Here is a 16,551-nt window from a genome sequence, read left to right on the forward strand (position 1 = left end):
ATTTGTCCTGGTTCCGTGGAAGTAATGGCTTGGACGTGTTCTGGCCTCTTCAAAATGGGACCAGCATTGCAGCTGGGAATATGCCGCTCAGGGTCAAACACAATCTTGTCAACTCGCACCCCTTTGTGTTCTTGCAGAGCGCAACAGGCTCATTTGTGCGTCTCAAGTGTCAACCAGCTTCAATGCGTGCATTCCTTTTGCTGCTGGTAGCTCAAGGGACCAGCGAATCAGCTACGGTGCCGATTGCCAACTACCGAATCTCCTTTCCTTTTTATTCTTCACACATCTGCATCTGGAATCTCAGATCGAACGGCCTGGACCCCACCTGTTCCACTTAATAGTCTATTTTTCCACGTTCCAAGAAATCTTAGCGGGCATCGCATGTGAATAGTTCCGATCATGGCGAGACTTTGAATGAAGAAATATTTACCTAGGTACCATCTCCCTTTCCTCGGCCAGAAGCCAATCACTTCGATCTAGGTGTCCTGTGGGTTGGGCATTGGAAATTGAACCCTCCCGTAGTAGCCGGAACTTCCGCTCCAGGCTGTCGCCGGCGTCCATCTGCAGGGTGGACTGCCCCTTTGCTAATCCGGCAGTTCCATACAGAATTTCAAGGGTCCCCCGATACCTACATGTACGAGCAGTCATCCACACAACGCACGTCCGTCTAAGCAACAACCCCTCACAACAGTCTCCATCTCCCTCACCGCAATTCCACGGACCTCGAGGGGCTGGCACACTCTCTGATGGACTGTACCTTGTCCGAGGCTGGGTGCATATTAGCAGGCTGGCCAGGGCGGCTCATCAATTGAACCGCCACTCCCGATCAAGCAAGCATTTCTTGTGTGAACGGGAAAACTCAAGTTGACGCTGCAACAATGTCTCGGTGGAAAGACTTTGCCGGCAACCACCCGCGTGCGGCCGCATTCCTCGTCCGGGTGCGGGCGGTCCTGCCGCCCGTCAACTTCATCACCCTTCACTATGCCTACTTCATCGTCGTCTGCCTCGTCGCCTCCCTCATCTTCTGGGGCTCATCCTCGGCGGACTTCCAGGTCAGCTATGTCGACAGTCTCTTCTGCGTCGTCTCGGCCATGACCGAGGCCGGCCTGAACACGGTCAACCTCAGCCAGATGACCACGTGGCAGCAGATCATCCTGTTCCTGCTCATCATGTTCGGCGGCTCGATCTGGGTCTCGATCTGGACCGTCCTCGCCCGGAAGCGGGCCTTTGAGAACCGCTTCAAGGCGATCGTCAAGGCGGAGGAGCTGCGCAGGCTCAGGAATGGCGGCAGCAGTCTCAACATCGGCCGGCCTCTGCTCCACAAGCTCTCCGTGTCTTTCAAGAAGTCTCACTCGACACCGGCGGAAGGCACGGGGCTGCCGACGACGGGAAGCAAGCTGCCCCCTCGCCCGGAGACCCAGAGCGGCGAGGCGACGTCAAAGCTGGCGCCGCCGTTTCCAAGGCTGGAGCCGGCGGTATCACCGCTGTCGCCTCCGGTCGAGGGCAGTGGCCCGGGCCTGGTACCTACCTCAAGCGGCCACGTCTCCTTTGCAGACGGCGGGCGCTCGGCCAACCTCGGGCGCACCACTTCAGCAGGCGGCGGCCTGGACATCCGCCCTACCCGGAGAGCGGGACTGGCTGCTGGTGTGTTCCCCGAGAAGGACACGCACCAGTGGGACGCCCCCAGCTTTCTGACTAGCCGCGCGGCAGGGCGCAACGGTCAGTTCCACGACCTCACCACCGAGGAGAGGGAAGAGCTCGGCGGCTGCGAGTACCGCGCCCTCAAGATCCTGTCTGTTGTCGTCCCGCTCTACTTTGTCCTGTGGCAAGTCCTGGGGTGCCTCGGTCTGGGTGCGTGGATCAGCCACAACCTGCCGGGGCCGGCCCTCCAGAACGGCATCAACCCTTGGTGGCTGGGGATCTTCAACGGCGCCTCGGCCTTCAACAACTCGGGCATGTCGCTACTCGACGCCAACATGATCCCCTTTGAAGAGGCCTTCTACGTCCTGATCACCATGGCGCTCATGATCCTCGCGGGCAACACCATGTACCCGGTGTTCCTCCGCTTCATCTTCTGGACGGGGCTCAAGGGGCTCGAATACTTTACCGCCGAGGACGACTGCGCCGACCTCAAGGCGACGCTCGAGTTCATTCTCAAGTACCCGCGGCGGGTCTACACAAATCTTTTCCCTTCGCGGCAGACTTGGTGGTTGCTCTTCATGGTCATCCTGCTCAACAGCATCGACTGGGTTGCCTTTGAGCTGCTGAACTTTGGCAACGCAGTCATAGAGGCCATCCCCCTTGGCGCGCGCGTCCTCGATGGCCTTTTCCAGGCTGTGGGTATGTATCCCCCAGTTCAAAACCCCCCTTCCTTTTGCAGCATTTCCGCCCAGCCAGTTGAAGCACAGAATCACTGACGAGCTACCTACTCAGCCGTCCGATCCGGCGGCTTCTACGTCGTGCCCATTTCCTCTTTGTACATCGGCCTCCAGGTCCTCTACGTCATCATGATGTACATCTCGGTCTACCCCGTCGTCATCACGATGCGCAACTCCAACGTCTACGAGGAGCGCTCCCTGGGCATCTACGCCGACGACACGACCTCGTACGCGCAGCAGGCCGACCTCGAGCACGCCGCCGACCTCTACGAGCAGCGGTCCGTCGGCGCGGGCTCCGACGCCGCCACCGCCGTCCCCTCGCCCACGACGCGCAAGCGCCGGTTCTCCTCCGGCACGGGAGGGGGAGGGGGAGGCGGCGGCGGCGAGCTGCGGCAGGCGCTGCGCCGGACCTTCGCCCCCTGGCACGGCGTCGGCGTGGCGCCGCCGCGGCAGGCCGGCGACGGGTCCGAGAGCCACATCGGCTTCATCAGCCACCAGATCCACGGGCAGCTGGCGCACGACATCTGGTGGCTCGTGCTGGCCGTGCTCGTCATCACGACCATCGAGACGTCGCACTTCCTCGCCGACCCGGTGCACTACTCCGTCTTCAACGTCGTGTTCGAGGTCGTCTCCGCCTACGGCTGCGTCGGCATCTCGGTCGGCGTGCCGTCCGACTCGTTCTCCTTCGCCGGCGGCTGGCACGCGGCCAGCAAGGTCGTGCTGTGCCTCGTCATGCTGCGCGGGCGGCACCGCGGCCTGCCCGTCGCGCTGGACCGCGCCGTGCGCCTGCCCGGCGAGGAGCTGCACCGCGAGGAGGAGGAGGACCACCGGATCCGGAGGAGCATGACGAGCCGGAGGGTCAGCGTCGACACGACGGCGTGATGGATTTGTCTGGGTGATCTGTGTGAGGATGAGTAGGGGGTACGGGGAGAGTGTACTAAATGGGAGGGAGAAGGGGTTGCTAGGTGCTCAAAGCTTAAGAGATGAGACCATGAAGCTGCATCCTTCAGCGCAGGAGTTTTTGGGTTGCATCATAGACACGACGACAAAGAGACGAGAGACGGTACCGCGGTTCTCGGTTGGATAGACTCATTTCAAATAATGTAACTTAATAGACACGATATGTTCCAGGGCTGTGGAATAGGACTCACTGGTGTGCGTATGAATAAAGTACCGTACAAGCTTACCGAGACCTGGGGCTGGGATGCATGGCGAAAGCTACCAAGAACAAAAATCCGAAAATCAGCCGAAGCCACAAGCTTTTCCTGCGATCGATCAACGGGCCTTGCCGCTTTTGGGAGATGCGGGGAAAGCGATTGGTGGGTGTGCGGAGATCACCTACCGGCCTTGGAACCTGGTTAGGGCCTGGCGCCGAGAAAGTCAATGCTTCCGAGCGAGGAAAAAGGGCATGGCATGACTGCCGAGATCAGCTTCCTGGATGCTGCCGGGAGGCTAATAAATGGCCGAATGGAGGCGGCGCTGGAGCGGGGTTGGAAGTAAGGAATACATGCAAGTAATCACTGGCATATAAACGGCACTCAAACCTTGATTCCGTCAATCGCGTGTCTCCAAGTGTTCCTTGCCTTTTGTTAGGGGATCCTGCGAACTACACGGGACTCGCGATGAGATCACTCGGGATATACAGCCTCGGCGCACTGCTGGGCGCAGGCCTGGCGCGGGCCAATGCACCGCCCGCCAAGCCGTGCGCCACCGGCGCTTTCTCCGGCGTCCTGCCGCCCGAGGCCACCGTCCTCTCGGCCGTCTCTGTGCCGGCGGGCGGCTCCTACGGCGAGGGCCCGGCCGACATCGCCTACCCCATCAACCCGACCAACCTGCCCGAGCTCTGCGCGCTCATCGTCAACGTCAGCAGCTCGGCCAGCTCGTCCTTCCGCTTCGGCGTCTTCCTGCCGGCCGACTGGAACGAGCGCATGCTGACGATCGGCAACGGCGGGTTCGCGGGCGGCATCAACTGGCTCGAGATGGGCACGGGCGTCAAGTACGGCCACGCCGTCGTCTCGACCGACACGGGCCACAACTCGACGGCCGGCGACAACGAGTGGGCCCTGCGCGCCGAGGAGAAGCGCAAGGACTTTGGCTACCGCGCCATCCACGGCTCCGTCGCCATCGGCAAGAAGATCGTCGCCGCCTACTACGGCAAGGGCATCGCCTTCTCGTACTACTCGGGCGGCTCGACCGGCGGCCGCCAGGGCCTCAAGGAGCTCCAGCTGCACGCCGACAGCTTCGACGGCGCGCTGATCGGCGCCCCGGCCTGGTGGACGAAGCGCCTGCAGCCGTGGACCACGCGGGCCGCCATCTGGAACCTGCCGGTCGGCAGCCCGAACCACGTGCCCGTCGAGCTCTTCAAGGTCCTCGAGGCCGAGGTCCTGCGCCAGTGCGACGCCGCCGACGGCGTGGCCGACGGCATCGTCTCGGCGCCCGAGGCCTGCAGCTTCGACTTCTCGGCGCTCGCGTGCAAGGCCTCGGGCACCGAGAACGCCTCGTCGTGCTTCACCGAGGCGCAGATCGAGACCATGCGCCACATCTACGCGCCCTACACCATCGGCGACGAGCTCGTCTTCCCCGGCGCCGAGCTGTCCTCCGAGTCGCAGATGCCCTTCCTCTTCGGCGGGTCGGCCCCGTCCTCCTACGGCGACGGCTACATCCGCAACTTCGTGCTCGACGACCCGGACTGGACGTGGCAGCAGTACAACGACAGCCTCATCGCGCTGTCCGACGCCAGGGACGCCGGCGGCTGCACGGCCGACGGCTTCGCCGCCATGAAGCAGTTCGCGCGCGCCGGCGGCAAGCTGGTGCTGTACCACGGGCTCGCGGACGCGCTGATCCCGCCCGGCTCGGCGCGCGTGCTGCGCGACAAGATCAGGGCGGCCATGAGGGCCGCCTGCCAGGAGACGGACAGCTGGTTCCGGTTCTTCCTGGTGCCCGGCATGCAGCACGTGCAGGGCACGGCGGTGGGCGCGCCCTGGTACTTTGGCGGGTCCGGGCAGGCGGCGGGGCTGACGGCCGGTAAGGGCGGCGCCCCGGGCGACGTCGTGGCCGGGCTCGGGGAGCTGGGGCTGCGGGACGCCAAGCACGACCTGATGCTGGCGATGATGGAGTGGGTGGAGAAGGGCAGGCCCATCGACGAGATGGTCGCCACGTCGTGGAACGTGGAGAGGGACGTCACCTCCGGGGTGCTCAGGCAGAGGGTGTTGTGCTCGGAGCCCAAGAAGCAGGTGTTCATCGGGGGTGACGAGAAGAAGTTGGAGAACTGGAAGTGCGAGTAGAGAAAGATGCAGACGTATGCGCGAAAAGGCCCGAATTCTGGCAGCTCGTAGATAAGAACAAAATAAAACAAAATAATAATCTCTTTTCATGGCGTCAAAGTGCCCCCTGACAAGTTGAGGTGTGTGTTCTCATTAAGGAGGCCCACGTGATGGCGCGGCTTATGCGCGCCGATACCAAACGCGTCCGAGTCAGAAACTTGCCCCGCCGAAACATCTCGTCTTCAACCGAGCACTTCCACGAGCATGCGTCGGGCGACGTCGATCATCGATTCTGTATCTAGTTGACTTTCTATGATGGAAGTGCGAATGCTGTGGATGGCAACTCCCTGCACATCTTGACCTTGGATGGTCGCATCGCCGACATGATGACGACAACAAACAGTCCTCCCGTGGATGTGGATGGATCAACCAAAGAGGAGATAGATGAGACGTCACCAGAGCACAAAACACTCAAGTACTCCCTGCTAGGCCCGTCACTCTTGAAGGCTGGCCAGGATGCAGTCGATCAATCCAAGGTAAGCCGAGATGCTGAGAGCCGGGGTGATGCAACCGCTGACAGACACCCGCTTAGGTCTCTGAGATTATCTACAACGCGTCAAAAGGGTCCAAGTTCTTCAACCGCGAAGAAGTCAAGGACAAGATCCTCACGCAAAAGATCGACCAGATCCTTGCGAAAAAGGCCCGCCTCGAGAAGCTTGACCTCTCCCACGAACTGCGCCAGGCCGACACCCTCATCGCGCAACTCGAGCTCTCCCGCGACCTGTCCCAGTACATCGTCCACGTCGACTGCGACGCCTTCTACGCCGCCGTCGAGCTGCTCGACCGCCCCGAGCTCGCCCACGTGCCCTTCGCCGTCGGCGGCGGCGTCCTGACGACGTGCAACTACGTGGCGCGCAAGTACGGCTGCCGCAGCGGCATGGCCGGCTTCGTCGCCAAGAAGCTGTGCCCGGACCTCGTGATGCTGAAGCTCAATTTTGAAAAGTACACGGCCAAGGCGACCGAGGTGCGCGAGGTGCTGGCCGAGTACGACCCGCGCTTCGAGAGCGCGAGCATCGACGAGGCGTACCTCAACATCACCGAGTACTGCGCCGAGCGCGCCGTGCGGCCGGCCGACGCCGTGGCGCAGATGCGGGCCGAGATCTCCGAGAGGACCAAGATCACCGTGTCGGCGGGCATCGCCGCCAACGGCAAGCTGGCCAAGATCTGCTCCAACATGAACAAGCCCAACGGCCAGTACGTCCTGCCCAACGACCGCGTGGCCATCATGGCGTTCATGAAGAACCTGCCCTGCCGCAAGGTGAACGGGATCGGGCGGGTGTTTGAGCGAGAGCTGGCGGCCATCGGCGTCAAGACCTGCGGGGACATCTACGACCATCGGCAGTACCTCAGCAGGCTATTTGGTGAGAAGGCGTTTGAATTTCTGATGCACTGCTACCTCGGCCTGGGCCGGACCAGGATCCAGCCGGCAGAAGAGTACGAGCGGAAGAGCGTGGGCACCGAGAGCACATTCGGCGACATATCAGACCCCGAAAAGCTGCGGGAGAAGCTGCGCTGGACGGCGGAGGAGCTGGAAAAGGACATGAAGCGCGCCGAGTGCAAGGGCCGCACGTTGGTGCTCAAAGTGAAGCTGCACACGTACGAGGTCTTTACGAGACAAGTGGTCACTCCAAAGGCCATCTCCCTGGCCGACGACCTCTACAACTACTCGCTGCCGATCCTGGCGAAGCTGGAGCAGGAGATGCCCGGCATGAAGCTGCGGCTGATGGGACTGCGCTGCACCCATCTCGTCAGCACAAAGAAGCCCGACACAATGGCGTTCTTTGGGCTCAGGCCCCGCCGGACAGAGTCGAGCGACTCGGACCAGCGTAGCAGTAAGCGAAAAGCGTCAGAAGATGCCGACGGCGGCGCCGAGGATGAGTGGGAACAGTGGCCGGAGGAGGAGCCCGACCAGTATGACGTAGACGTGGACAGCGACGCGAAGCCAGGCACGGAAGAAGAAAGCCCCCATCGGAGGCACGGTAAAGAGGTGGTGCCGAATCCTAAGAAGAAAGACGCGCCGCCGCCGGAGGAGCTGTGGGACTGTCCGATCTGCAGCCGGCCGCAGCCGGCCGACGAGAGGCAGTTCAACGAGCATATCGATCTGTGCCTATCGAGGCAGACGATCCGCGATGCGGTGCAGGAGGACATTGGGGGGTCATCGTCCGCAGCAGCAGCAACGACGAGCCGGGGTACGACTCCCGAGGCGTCGTCGAAGCGAATCAAGACGGGCGGCGCGGAGAAGAAACGCGGCCGGCCTGCTGCGGCAGCAGATCCGCGACAGAAGAAGCTAAGTTTTGGATGATGGGAGGATTTGTGATACTTTCATGCATGCATAGCGAGGTGGCCACGTATGAGATCAATGAAGTGATACCAATATTCTTGTCCGACATGCTGCTCGTGAGCCGCTGCTTGGAGCCAATGTTTGTCCAAGGCCTGATATGAACAAAGCGACCTAGATCTCGTATCCTTTCTTCACACTGTAAATGCCCATGTCCCTGGCTGACCCCTTGTATTTCCAAGCCTGCAAACGCCGTAGTCCCTCGAACCCTGTTCAAAAGCACAATCATGACGCTCCGCTCCCCGTTGCGAAATTATCCCAGAAAACGCCTCTCAGCATACGCCCGAGGCCACGGTCCACCCAGTCCCACCAACCCACACTTTGCGCCCGGCACAGGCGAGACACCGCGCCTCCTCTCCGAGGTTGCTCACGGAGCACGAGAAGCAGACGGCCTTGCCGCACGCGCTGCAGCTCCGGCCCTCCGCGGCCCGCTCGCTACACCCCTCGCCGTCCACGTCCATGGCGCCGTCGTCGGCATACGCGGCGGCAGCAGCGCTGCCGCTCCCCAGAGCCACGCCGCAGTCTTCGCAGCTCGTCGGCGAGGCCTGCCGCATCGCCTGTGATGATGACGATGCCGCCATTGAGCTGGAGGGCGGGGCGGGCGCCGAGCCGGGGATGTTCCAGAAGCTGTGGAGGGAGCGCTGGGTGCGCGTCGCTGGCGTCGGGGCCGGAGGGGCCATGTCTGATGCTTCTGGGGTCGCGGGCTGGTGGTGGTGCTGCTGTGGTGCCGCGGCGCCGGAGTAGAGGAGGTCTAGAGTGTGTTCTGCAATATTTTCCGATTAGCGAGGCCGTTTCGAAGCCGTGAGTGGGGATCCACCGCGAACAAGAAGCAGATCATTACGTACGGTGGACTTCGGCCTCGGAGGGCCGGTTGTCGCGGAAGCGCTTCAGGGTGCGGGAGTGCAGGTGCGCTGGCGCGCGGCACGACGACGAGGAGGAGAAGAGCGAGGGCTGGGCGAAGGGGGAAGGGGAGGAGAAGCTGAAGATGCTGGAGTCGGGCCGCGGCGGGGAGGAGAAGGCGCTGCTGACGGTGCTGGTCATGGAGAGCTCCGACTCGGAGCGCTTGCGCTTGAGCAGCATGATGACCGACCGGGACGAGAAGACGTGGGTTTTGTCGGGCGATTGATAACTGGCCGGATGGGCGGTCGCTACAAAATTGAGAAGTATACACGTGTATCTGCGATTGAATACAATATGATGGTCGTCGGAGTCGACAAAGGGCTATCAATTGGAGACGGCGATGGTGGTGAGATGGGGTGAGGATACGCAGACTGCGCCAATTGAGGTGGCTGGTCTGGCGTAAAGTGCTTTACGGGACGCGTTTTTGGCGGGCGCGTGTTTGTGCTGGACGCGGCGTTGATGACCCGCTGAAACAGGCTCCAGCGCCGAGAGTCCATCAATGTGTCTGAAGGTACTCCGCCAACCAGAGAGTGCTTCATTACGGGTCTCACCTACATGGCATGTGTCAAATGTGCACCAACAGATGAGACTACTGCTCATGCTCCCAACGGATCTATCATGCTTAGCGATATATCAAAAGTGTAATGCATTGAGACTGTAGATCTGTCTACTAGCACACAACCCACAACCCCCTCACACGACCTGGATGACCAGCTTGCCCACGCCGCCCTTGCTCACCCTCGTCAGCTCGCAGTGGGCCCGCACCTCGTCAATGTCCGCCATCCGCACCGTCCGGACGACGGGCCTGACGTCCCCGCGCGCGGCGACGGCCGCCACGGCCTCGACGTCCTCCCGCCGGCCCATGTCGCCCGACAGGAACTCGTACCGGACGGCCGTGCCCCGCAGCAGCCAGGCGTAGTACCACTGCGCGGCGCCGAGCACCCACGCGACCCAGAACGGCGTGTTGGCCGGGCCCAGCACCTCCCGGAACAGCGCCGGCGAGGGCGCGCTCGCGATGGACACGATGACGCCCGTCCGGGGGTTCGCCAGCGGCACCGCGGCCGGCAGGTCCCACTGCGTGTTGTACACGACGTCGAAGGCGCCCGCGCCGCCGGCCTCCCGCACGACGTCCTCCTTGGTGTAGTCGATGACCTTGTCGCACACGCCCGGCAGGAGCCGGTCCACGAGCGGCAGCTTGGCCGTCGACACGGTCGACACGAGCCTATCGGCCTTGAAGGTCCTCTTGATCATCTGCGCGCCGATGTTGCCCGTGCCGCTGAGCGCCGCCGGCATGAACACCTTCTTGCCGCGGAGCAGAGGCCCGGCCATGGAGGTGTCCTCGACGCCAGCGAGCTCGAGCGCCCGCCGCAGGTTCTGGTATGCCGTGACGGCGTTACCCATGAGGCCCGCCGCCTCGTCGAAGGAGAGGCCGGGCGGCTTGGGCACGAGGAACTGCTCCGCCGCGACGACGTACTCGGCCGCGAAGCCGACCTGCTTGAGCGGGATGATGGGCCGCTTGAACACGGCGCCGTAGACGGCGTCGCCGGGCTTGAGGGTAGTCACGGCGCTGCCCACGGCCTGCACGACGCCGGAGCCCTCGATGGCCATCTTGATGGGGAAGCTGTTTTTCTCTTCGAGTGAGTTTTGCCCAAGGTTCATCTCCTGATGGACGTCCTGGAACGACCTACTCTAGTTTGCCGAGGAGCTTCGCCATGCCGCCTGCCATCTGGGTATCGCCCGCTTGGATCCCGGCGGCGTGGACCTTGATGAGTACATCGTCTGGGTTCTCAATGGTGGGGGTAGGTATTTCCCGGATCTCGTAGTCCTTCGGCTTGCAGTACCGCGGCGCGACGAGTGCCTTCATGGTTTTGGGGATCGACGAAGCCATGACTGGTGTTTTCTGAACAAGATCATTGATGCACTTGGAAGAGAAATGTGCTAGAGAGACGTAAGCCCAGCATAATCTCGGTTCATATTTATGAGAGTAAACGGCCGCCGATACCACACGAATCGCGCGACCTGACTTCGGCGTTGCGCCGTGCCAAACATTCGGCGTTCGGCGGGGCGCCACCGAACCTACCACCGAAGATCCACCCCCGACCACAAAGGCGCTCTGATACCTAGATGCTCATCACCATGACTAAACTTATCTGCAGAACATGCTGAAGTGAATTTGGGGACTTTTCCAAATCAATCATTCTCCTCTTGTCATTCGCTGTCGGATCACAAAAACATCGGATGGCCCCGTCCTTCGATCAACCTTCACTAGTTCTCGACTCTACGATTGGCGCTGCACATCGCCCTGGGCAGCAGCCGGCTGTACAGTCTCCGGCGAACTTCGGCCAAGAACCTCCTGTCGCAGCAACTTAATGGTAAACTCAAACGTGAGCTGGCCGGTCGGGATGCTCCATCGGGTTTGAGTTCCACGGCGGGCACGGAACGCTGCCACGGTCCGCATGACGAGGAGAATGAGATGCACCAAGCTATCAAAGGGGGGGCGCATAATGCGTCAGTCTCACAGGTCACATTAACACTGAGTTGTAGACTCACCTCAGAAAAAGGACGACGAGCAGGTACACGAAGATGACGATCTCAAGAGCACCAAACACATTACTGATGTTCTCGTACAGAGCGTCCAGGACAGGGAAGAAAATGTAGACAAAGACGAGAATGTCCACAATGATGTTGATACCCAGCGGCATAGAGGCAACGCCGTGGCGGCGTAGTCCATGGAGGTTGAAGGACGAGCAGATGAGCGCAACGAAAGACTGTCTCGGTCAACATCGGGGGCACCCAGAGGTAGCCGCTGGGAGCAACACTTACCAAGACAGCGGAGAAATTCATGGCGACTATTGTCCTGTACCCGAGATAATGATAGTCTATCGCTTGGAGGACCTGCACACCCAAGTACAGAATCAATGCGCTGGATGAGAAGACTACGGACAAGCTCGTGAGGATCAACGTCCAGTTCCGGCGGGGGTGATTCTCGCCGCCGGGCTCGCCGCCGTCTGCACCCACAGCTCTCTCCTCATCGGGAGCATGTTGAGGCGAGGGCACTGCCAAGTCGTCACGCGTGGCTTCCTGGGGGCCCAGGAGCGGCGTGGACTCGGTAACAGCTTGGGGCTGCGCTGCACTGCTGCTCGGGTCGGACATGATGAGCTCTTGGTCGCGGTTTAGATCGTTCCGTGTGATATGGGCTTGAATTACGAGGGTGTTGTGAAATTGGTGCTGGTCTATGTGGGAGAAAGGGAAGCAGGTGAAATAAGGATCGGGACGTGAGCGAGGTCGAGGTTGGCTGCCTGCGCCGTAGAGGCTGTGCGCGTGGTGGGGCGGTTTGGGGAGGAACCAACGGCATCCTGGTCGCGATCCCTGCCTGCCAGGAAGAGGACTGTCATCACGGGCTTTGAATGAAGACAGATTCATGATTCTTCCCACTGGACAGTCTGTCCTCGTATTTGCTTCAATTAACCTGAGCTTCCCAGTCAGGACACGATAGGCTCAACAAATGGCTCTTGATCATTTCAACAACCGTGTCTTTTATTTGAACTTGAGTGCACACTCGCAACCCTGTTTCCATACGTCTTGGCAACAAAAGCTATCGTCGAAGACTCAATAAGCGCCTCCATCCGACCCTTTGATAGGTGTAAAAGCCACCTCCGCTGGCTGGTCCGAGATACCCCTCCTAACAGCCTCCTCCATGATGGCCACGGTGGCCGTCGCGCCGATCCGGGTCACCCCGAGAGACATCACATAGAGGAGGTCGTCCAGCGTCCGCACCCCGCCCGCCGCCTTGATCTGCACCCGGGGCTTGCAGGACTGCCTCATGAGCTTGAGGTGCGGCACCGTCGCCCCCTTGTACGTGTACATGCCGTTGTCCTGCTTCACGAACCCGTAGCCCGTCGACGTCTTGACAAAGGCCACGCCGACGTCCGAGCAGATCTCGCACAGTTTGATGATGTGGCCTTCCTGCAGGAAGTCGTTCTCGAAGATGACCTTGAGCGCCGCGCCGCGCCCGGTCACGGCGTCGTTGACCTGCCGGATCTCGTCCGACACGTAGTCCCAGTCGCCGCCCAGGGCCTTGCCGATGTTGATGACCATGTCGATCTCCTGACCCCCGGCCGCCGCCGCCGCGTCGGCCTCGAACACCTTGACCTCGGTGGTGCTGTTGCCGTGGGGGAAGCCGAGGACGGGGCAGATCAGCACTCCGGTGCCCTCGAGCTCCCTCTTGGCGAGGGGGATGGAGTACGGCTTGATGCAGGCCGTGGCTGTGTTGTACTTCTTTGCGATGCGCAGCCCGTCGAGGATGTCGGCGTCAGTCATCGTCGGGTGCAGCAGTGAGTGGTCTATCATCTTGGCCACATCACGCAGTGTGACGGTGATGGTGTTGGCCTTGCTGTTCTGCGACATGCTTGATGTGAATGAAGTCTTTATGGTGTGTTCTTTGTGTTATGGCTGTGGTGTATACTTCGAAGGAATTGAAATCTGTCTGGAAGTCGCGGGACAGAGAGCGCCTTATATGCACATTTGACTGGCGCGACACAGCATCCTCATTCGACCCTCGGCTTTGCAAAGGTTCGATATTCTCTTCGAGTAACCCGTATTCGGGTGTCTGATCATGGGATGACACTTCCATTGACGCCTTGCTACATTCACCAAGAGAACCAAGCCAATGATGGAAAGATACTTGTACCGCCGGAACTCTGCCGGTGGACGGAATTACCCAAAAGCGTTAGTCGCTCCGACCCATCGATTCCGGTGGCACCTCTCCAAGATGGGCATATTCCCAGTCTTGCCGTTTACACGACTAGTCATGAGCCCGTACATAATTGAAATTTCTCGTGTTCGCTCCTTGGATGTCAATTGAAGTAACTTTGCCCGGCGGAACAGAATCCCTTGACGAAGGCAAACTCAAAATAGTTACGTATTCGTCCCTGCGTTCTAAGTTCCCGAGTCATTGTCTAGTATGACCCTCAGCATCTGATACCTTCATCTCAATCATACTCCTCATCCACGTTGCCTGTTTTTTGTTACTCTGGCCTGTATATAATTTCCGGGGCTTCTTCATTATGGGCAAGGTACAGCGTAAAGTCGTCAACGCATGTGGAAGATGTAGGAAGCAGAAGCTCAAGGCAAGGAATCGATACTATCATCGCAGGTCAGGGCTAACAATCCAGCAGTGCGATACTGAGCGACCTTGTACATTATGTAGGCGGTCCGGATTCGAATGTATCGCCATATCATCAGAGACATGGAAGGTATATCAGCCTGACATACCCACTCTCAAGAGTGCAGGCGATGATAGAGGTCGGAATGCTCCGTTCAGAAAACAGCGCGACGGTCGAAAGCGAGACGGCGACGACTCTGATACTCAGTCAAACAGAAGCAAGCGTCAGAGACATCAGAGCGCTCCTGTCTCACAGTATCCCACGGCTTCCACATTTGATGAGAGTCTACCGGAAGCAGCGCCCCGGAACTCGAGTTCGACCATCACGTTGGTTCAAGAGGTCGGTATTGCACCGTCACATTTGAATTCACGAGGCCTTTACACTGACACATCTCGGGCCTAACAGGCATTTCAGCATCACTGTACTAGCACGCCCGAGGAGGCGGACACCTCGGCCTTCTCATCGACTTCGTGGAGCAAAACATCGACCAAGGGAGACACATCCACACAACAAAGGCCCCTCACCTACTCTAACCCATTGCAGTCGATTCTCTCCCGTCAGGTGGGATCCCTTGGGGGAGTCGACCATCGTCGACAGAAGCGGACGGCAGCCGCAGAAGGAGCGTTGATTGCCTTGCTTCCGTCAGTCGAGGTGGCAACATTGTTGGTCGACAACTACTTTGACAAGATCCACTGGTTCACTTTGTTGTTTTATCAGCGGGACTTCAGGCGAAAGTTCCGAGAGCTCTATGCCTCTGTGTTTGAGCTGGCTCAAGAGAAAGGCGCCATACTATCCTCTGGTAACCGGCTCGGGCATATCGCTGTCCTTCTCGCTGTCATCGCCACTAGCCTGCAGTACATTGACGAGGACCAAAAGAACACATTGATTGCATTGGAAGTTGACATGGAGGCCCTCAGGGACGACATATTGGACGCGCTCAGAATGCGTCTGCTAGACATCCTTTCTCTGGGTACCCTCGAGGTGGTGCAGCTCTGTGTCCTGACCGGAAGCTACTACCTCTATCACAGCGAACCGGAGCTGGCTTGGCCCCTGTGCGGATGTGGTCTACGCATCGCCCAGGCACTCAACCTGCACCGACGCCTTCCCAATGACCAACAAGCAGAAAAGTCTGTGGTCGAAGCGCGGAAGCGATGTTGGTGGGCCGTCTATGAGATTGAGACATTTTGCTCGATGCTGTATGGCTTTCCGCAGAGCATAAATGATGCGGACTGCGACATCGAGCCCTTGGACCCGTACGACGAGTCTTCCGAGTCTACGGTGCTCGATCGATCTACAACAAAGCCGACCTTATTACTTTTCAAATATGCCATGTCTCAACTGTCGTCAATCATTAAATCGGCCCTTGTCGATCTCTATGGAACGCAGCGAGATATGCCAGTCGGGCACGCCAAGGACCAGGCATCTCAACTGCCAGAACTGATCCACCGTGTCAAAGCTCTGAACCAGAGATTGCGCAGGTGGTATGACAACCTGACGCCAAGGCTCAAACTCAAGGATATGGGTGCTCACAATCTGGAAGAAACGTCCGAGCAGCGATCCTTTGAAGAACACCTGTTTCACCTTCAGGCCCTCATCCTCAAATTGGCGTATGAGAACACCAAGATACTGATACACAGGCCTCTGCTCTCCTTCAAAGTCGTCACTCGCTCCAACTACACACCCAGACAGCCCACAAGTCAGACTTCTGACCCCTTCGCCTCCGCGATTCACATATGTCGAGACTCCGCGCTGCAGATCTCGCTCCTCGGCGCCGCACCCAGCGTGAAGCAGGCCGCCGATACGTACGCCCTTTCCTTCATGTGTCTGCACCTTTTCACTGCCGCAGTAACACTGTGTATCGTCTGTAGTATCGATCCGCTCAGCCAGGATGCTCACAATTGTAAAATTGGCATCCGCCGCCTTATGGAGACCCAGAACCAGCTCAAACACAAATCCGTCGTCGCTTCGCAGGGCCTGGACATTACTCGGCGCCTCATGTCGCTTGTTCTTACTAAGGAGATTGACGCCACATTTAACATCTCCTCTCCAGTAGAGGTGAACACCACAGTGCGGGCAAAAGGGCCGAAGGTAGTATCTGGACCAAGTGAAGGCACCCAATCCCTATCACCGGGCCTCCCTATGGCCATGCCAGTCATACCTTCATCTGGACAATTTATGGCCACAGGCGACATTTACACAGCCCCAAATACCAATGTAGCAGTAGAGGCAGCTGAGAGTGGGATGGTTGACCCTGTAAATCCCGGGATTGACTATTGCGAAAACTCTCTTATCAATGAAGCTTTCGTGGATTTTGGCCAAGGCAAGACTCATGTTGCAACGGGTTGTGTGGGATCTCTGACTGACTGAGCTCTATAGCATTCTTCATTCCGGGCAACGGACCACCACATGATGAACACGGATTTTGGGACGATTATCATGTCGGGCAA

General features: G+C 59.5%; 7 protein-coding genes across 7 annotated transcripts; 3 read left to right on the forward strand and 4 right to left on the reverse strand.

Moving 5' to 3' along the window:
- Positions 1–878: 878 nt before the first annotated feature.
- Positions 879–3,260, forward strand: E0L32_010841 (uncharacterized protein; the record flags this gene model as incomplete). The annotated part of the gene is made up of 2 exons (XM_031133503.1): positions 879–2,340; positions 2,434–3,260. The coding sequence occupies 2 exons, from the start codon at positions 879–881 to the stop codon at positions 3,258–3,260; spliced, it is 2,289 nt and encodes a 762-aa protein (XP_030988958.1).
- Positions 3,261–4,000: 740 nt separating this feature from the next.
- Positions 4,001–8,003, forward strand: E0L32_010842 (uncharacterized protein; the record flags this gene model as incomplete). Its single annotated transcript, XM_031133504.1, has 3 exons — positions 4,001–5,652; positions 5,964–6,177; positions 6,234–8,003. The coding sequence occupies 3 exons, from the start codon at positions 4,001–4,003 to the stop codon at positions 8,001–8,003; spliced, it is 3,636 nt and encodes a 1,211-aa protein (XP_030988959.1).
- A 308-nt stretch (positions 8,004–8,311) lies between these two features.
- On the reverse strand, positions 8,312–9,119 carry E0L32_010843 (uncharacterized protein; the record flags this gene model as incomplete). The annotated part of the gene is made up of 2 exons (XM_031133505.1): positions 8,312–8,790; positions 8,885–9,119. 2 exons carry the CDS (start codon positions 9,117–9,119, stop codon positions 8,312–8,314), a joined length of 714 nt encoding a protein of 237 aa, XP_030988960.1.
- A 513-nt stretch (positions 9,120–9,632) lies between these two features.
- E0L32_010844 (uncharacterized protein) lies at positions 9,633–10,827 on the reverse strand (the record flags this gene model as incomplete). The annotated part of the gene is made up of 2 exons (XM_031133507.1): positions 9,633–10,560; positions 10,628–10,827. 2 exons carry the CDS (start codon positions 10,825–10,827, stop codon positions 9,633–9,635), a joined length of 1,128 nt encoding a protein of 375 aa, XP_030988961.1.
- Positions 10,828–11,217: 390 nt separating this feature from the next.
- E0L32_010845 (uncharacterized protein) lies at positions 11,218–12,092 on the reverse strand (the record flags this gene model as incomplete). Its single annotated transcript, XM_031133508.1, has 3 exons — positions 11,218–11,422; positions 11,490–11,707; positions 11,763–12,092. 3 exons carry the CDS (start codon positions 12,090–12,092, stop codon positions 11,218–11,220), a joined length of 753 nt encoding a protein of 250 aa, XP_030988962.1.
- A 456-nt stretch (positions 12,093–12,548) lies between these two features.
- Positions 12,549–13,346, reverse strand: E0L32_010846 (uncharacterized protein; the record flags this gene model as incomplete). The annotated part of the gene is made up of 1 exon (XM_031133509.1): positions 12,549–13,346. The coding sequence occupies one exon, from the start codon at positions 13,344–13,346 to the stop codon at positions 12,549–12,551; it is 798 nt and encodes a 265-aa protein (XP_030988963.1).
- Positions 13,347–14,005: 659 nt separating this feature from the next.
- E0L32_010847 (uncharacterized protein) lies at positions 14,006–16,471 on the forward strand (the record flags this gene model as incomplete). The annotated part of the gene is made up of 2 exons (XM_031133510.1): positions 14,006–14,443; positions 14,510–16,471. 2 exons carry the CDS (start codon positions 14,006–14,008, stop codon positions 16,469–16,471), a joined length of 2,400 nt encoding a protein of 799 aa, XP_030988964.1.
- Positions 16,472–16,551: the final 80 nt, after the last annotated feature.

The sequence above is a fragment of the Thyridium curvatum genome, assembly GCF_004353045.1.
Source record: "Thyridium curvatum strain D216 chromosome Unknown NODE_92_length_156191_cov_86.571182, whole genome shotgun sequence".
NCBI lineage: Eukaryota > Fungi > Ascomycota > Sordariomycetes > Thyridiales > Thyridiaceae > Thyridium > Thyridium curvatum.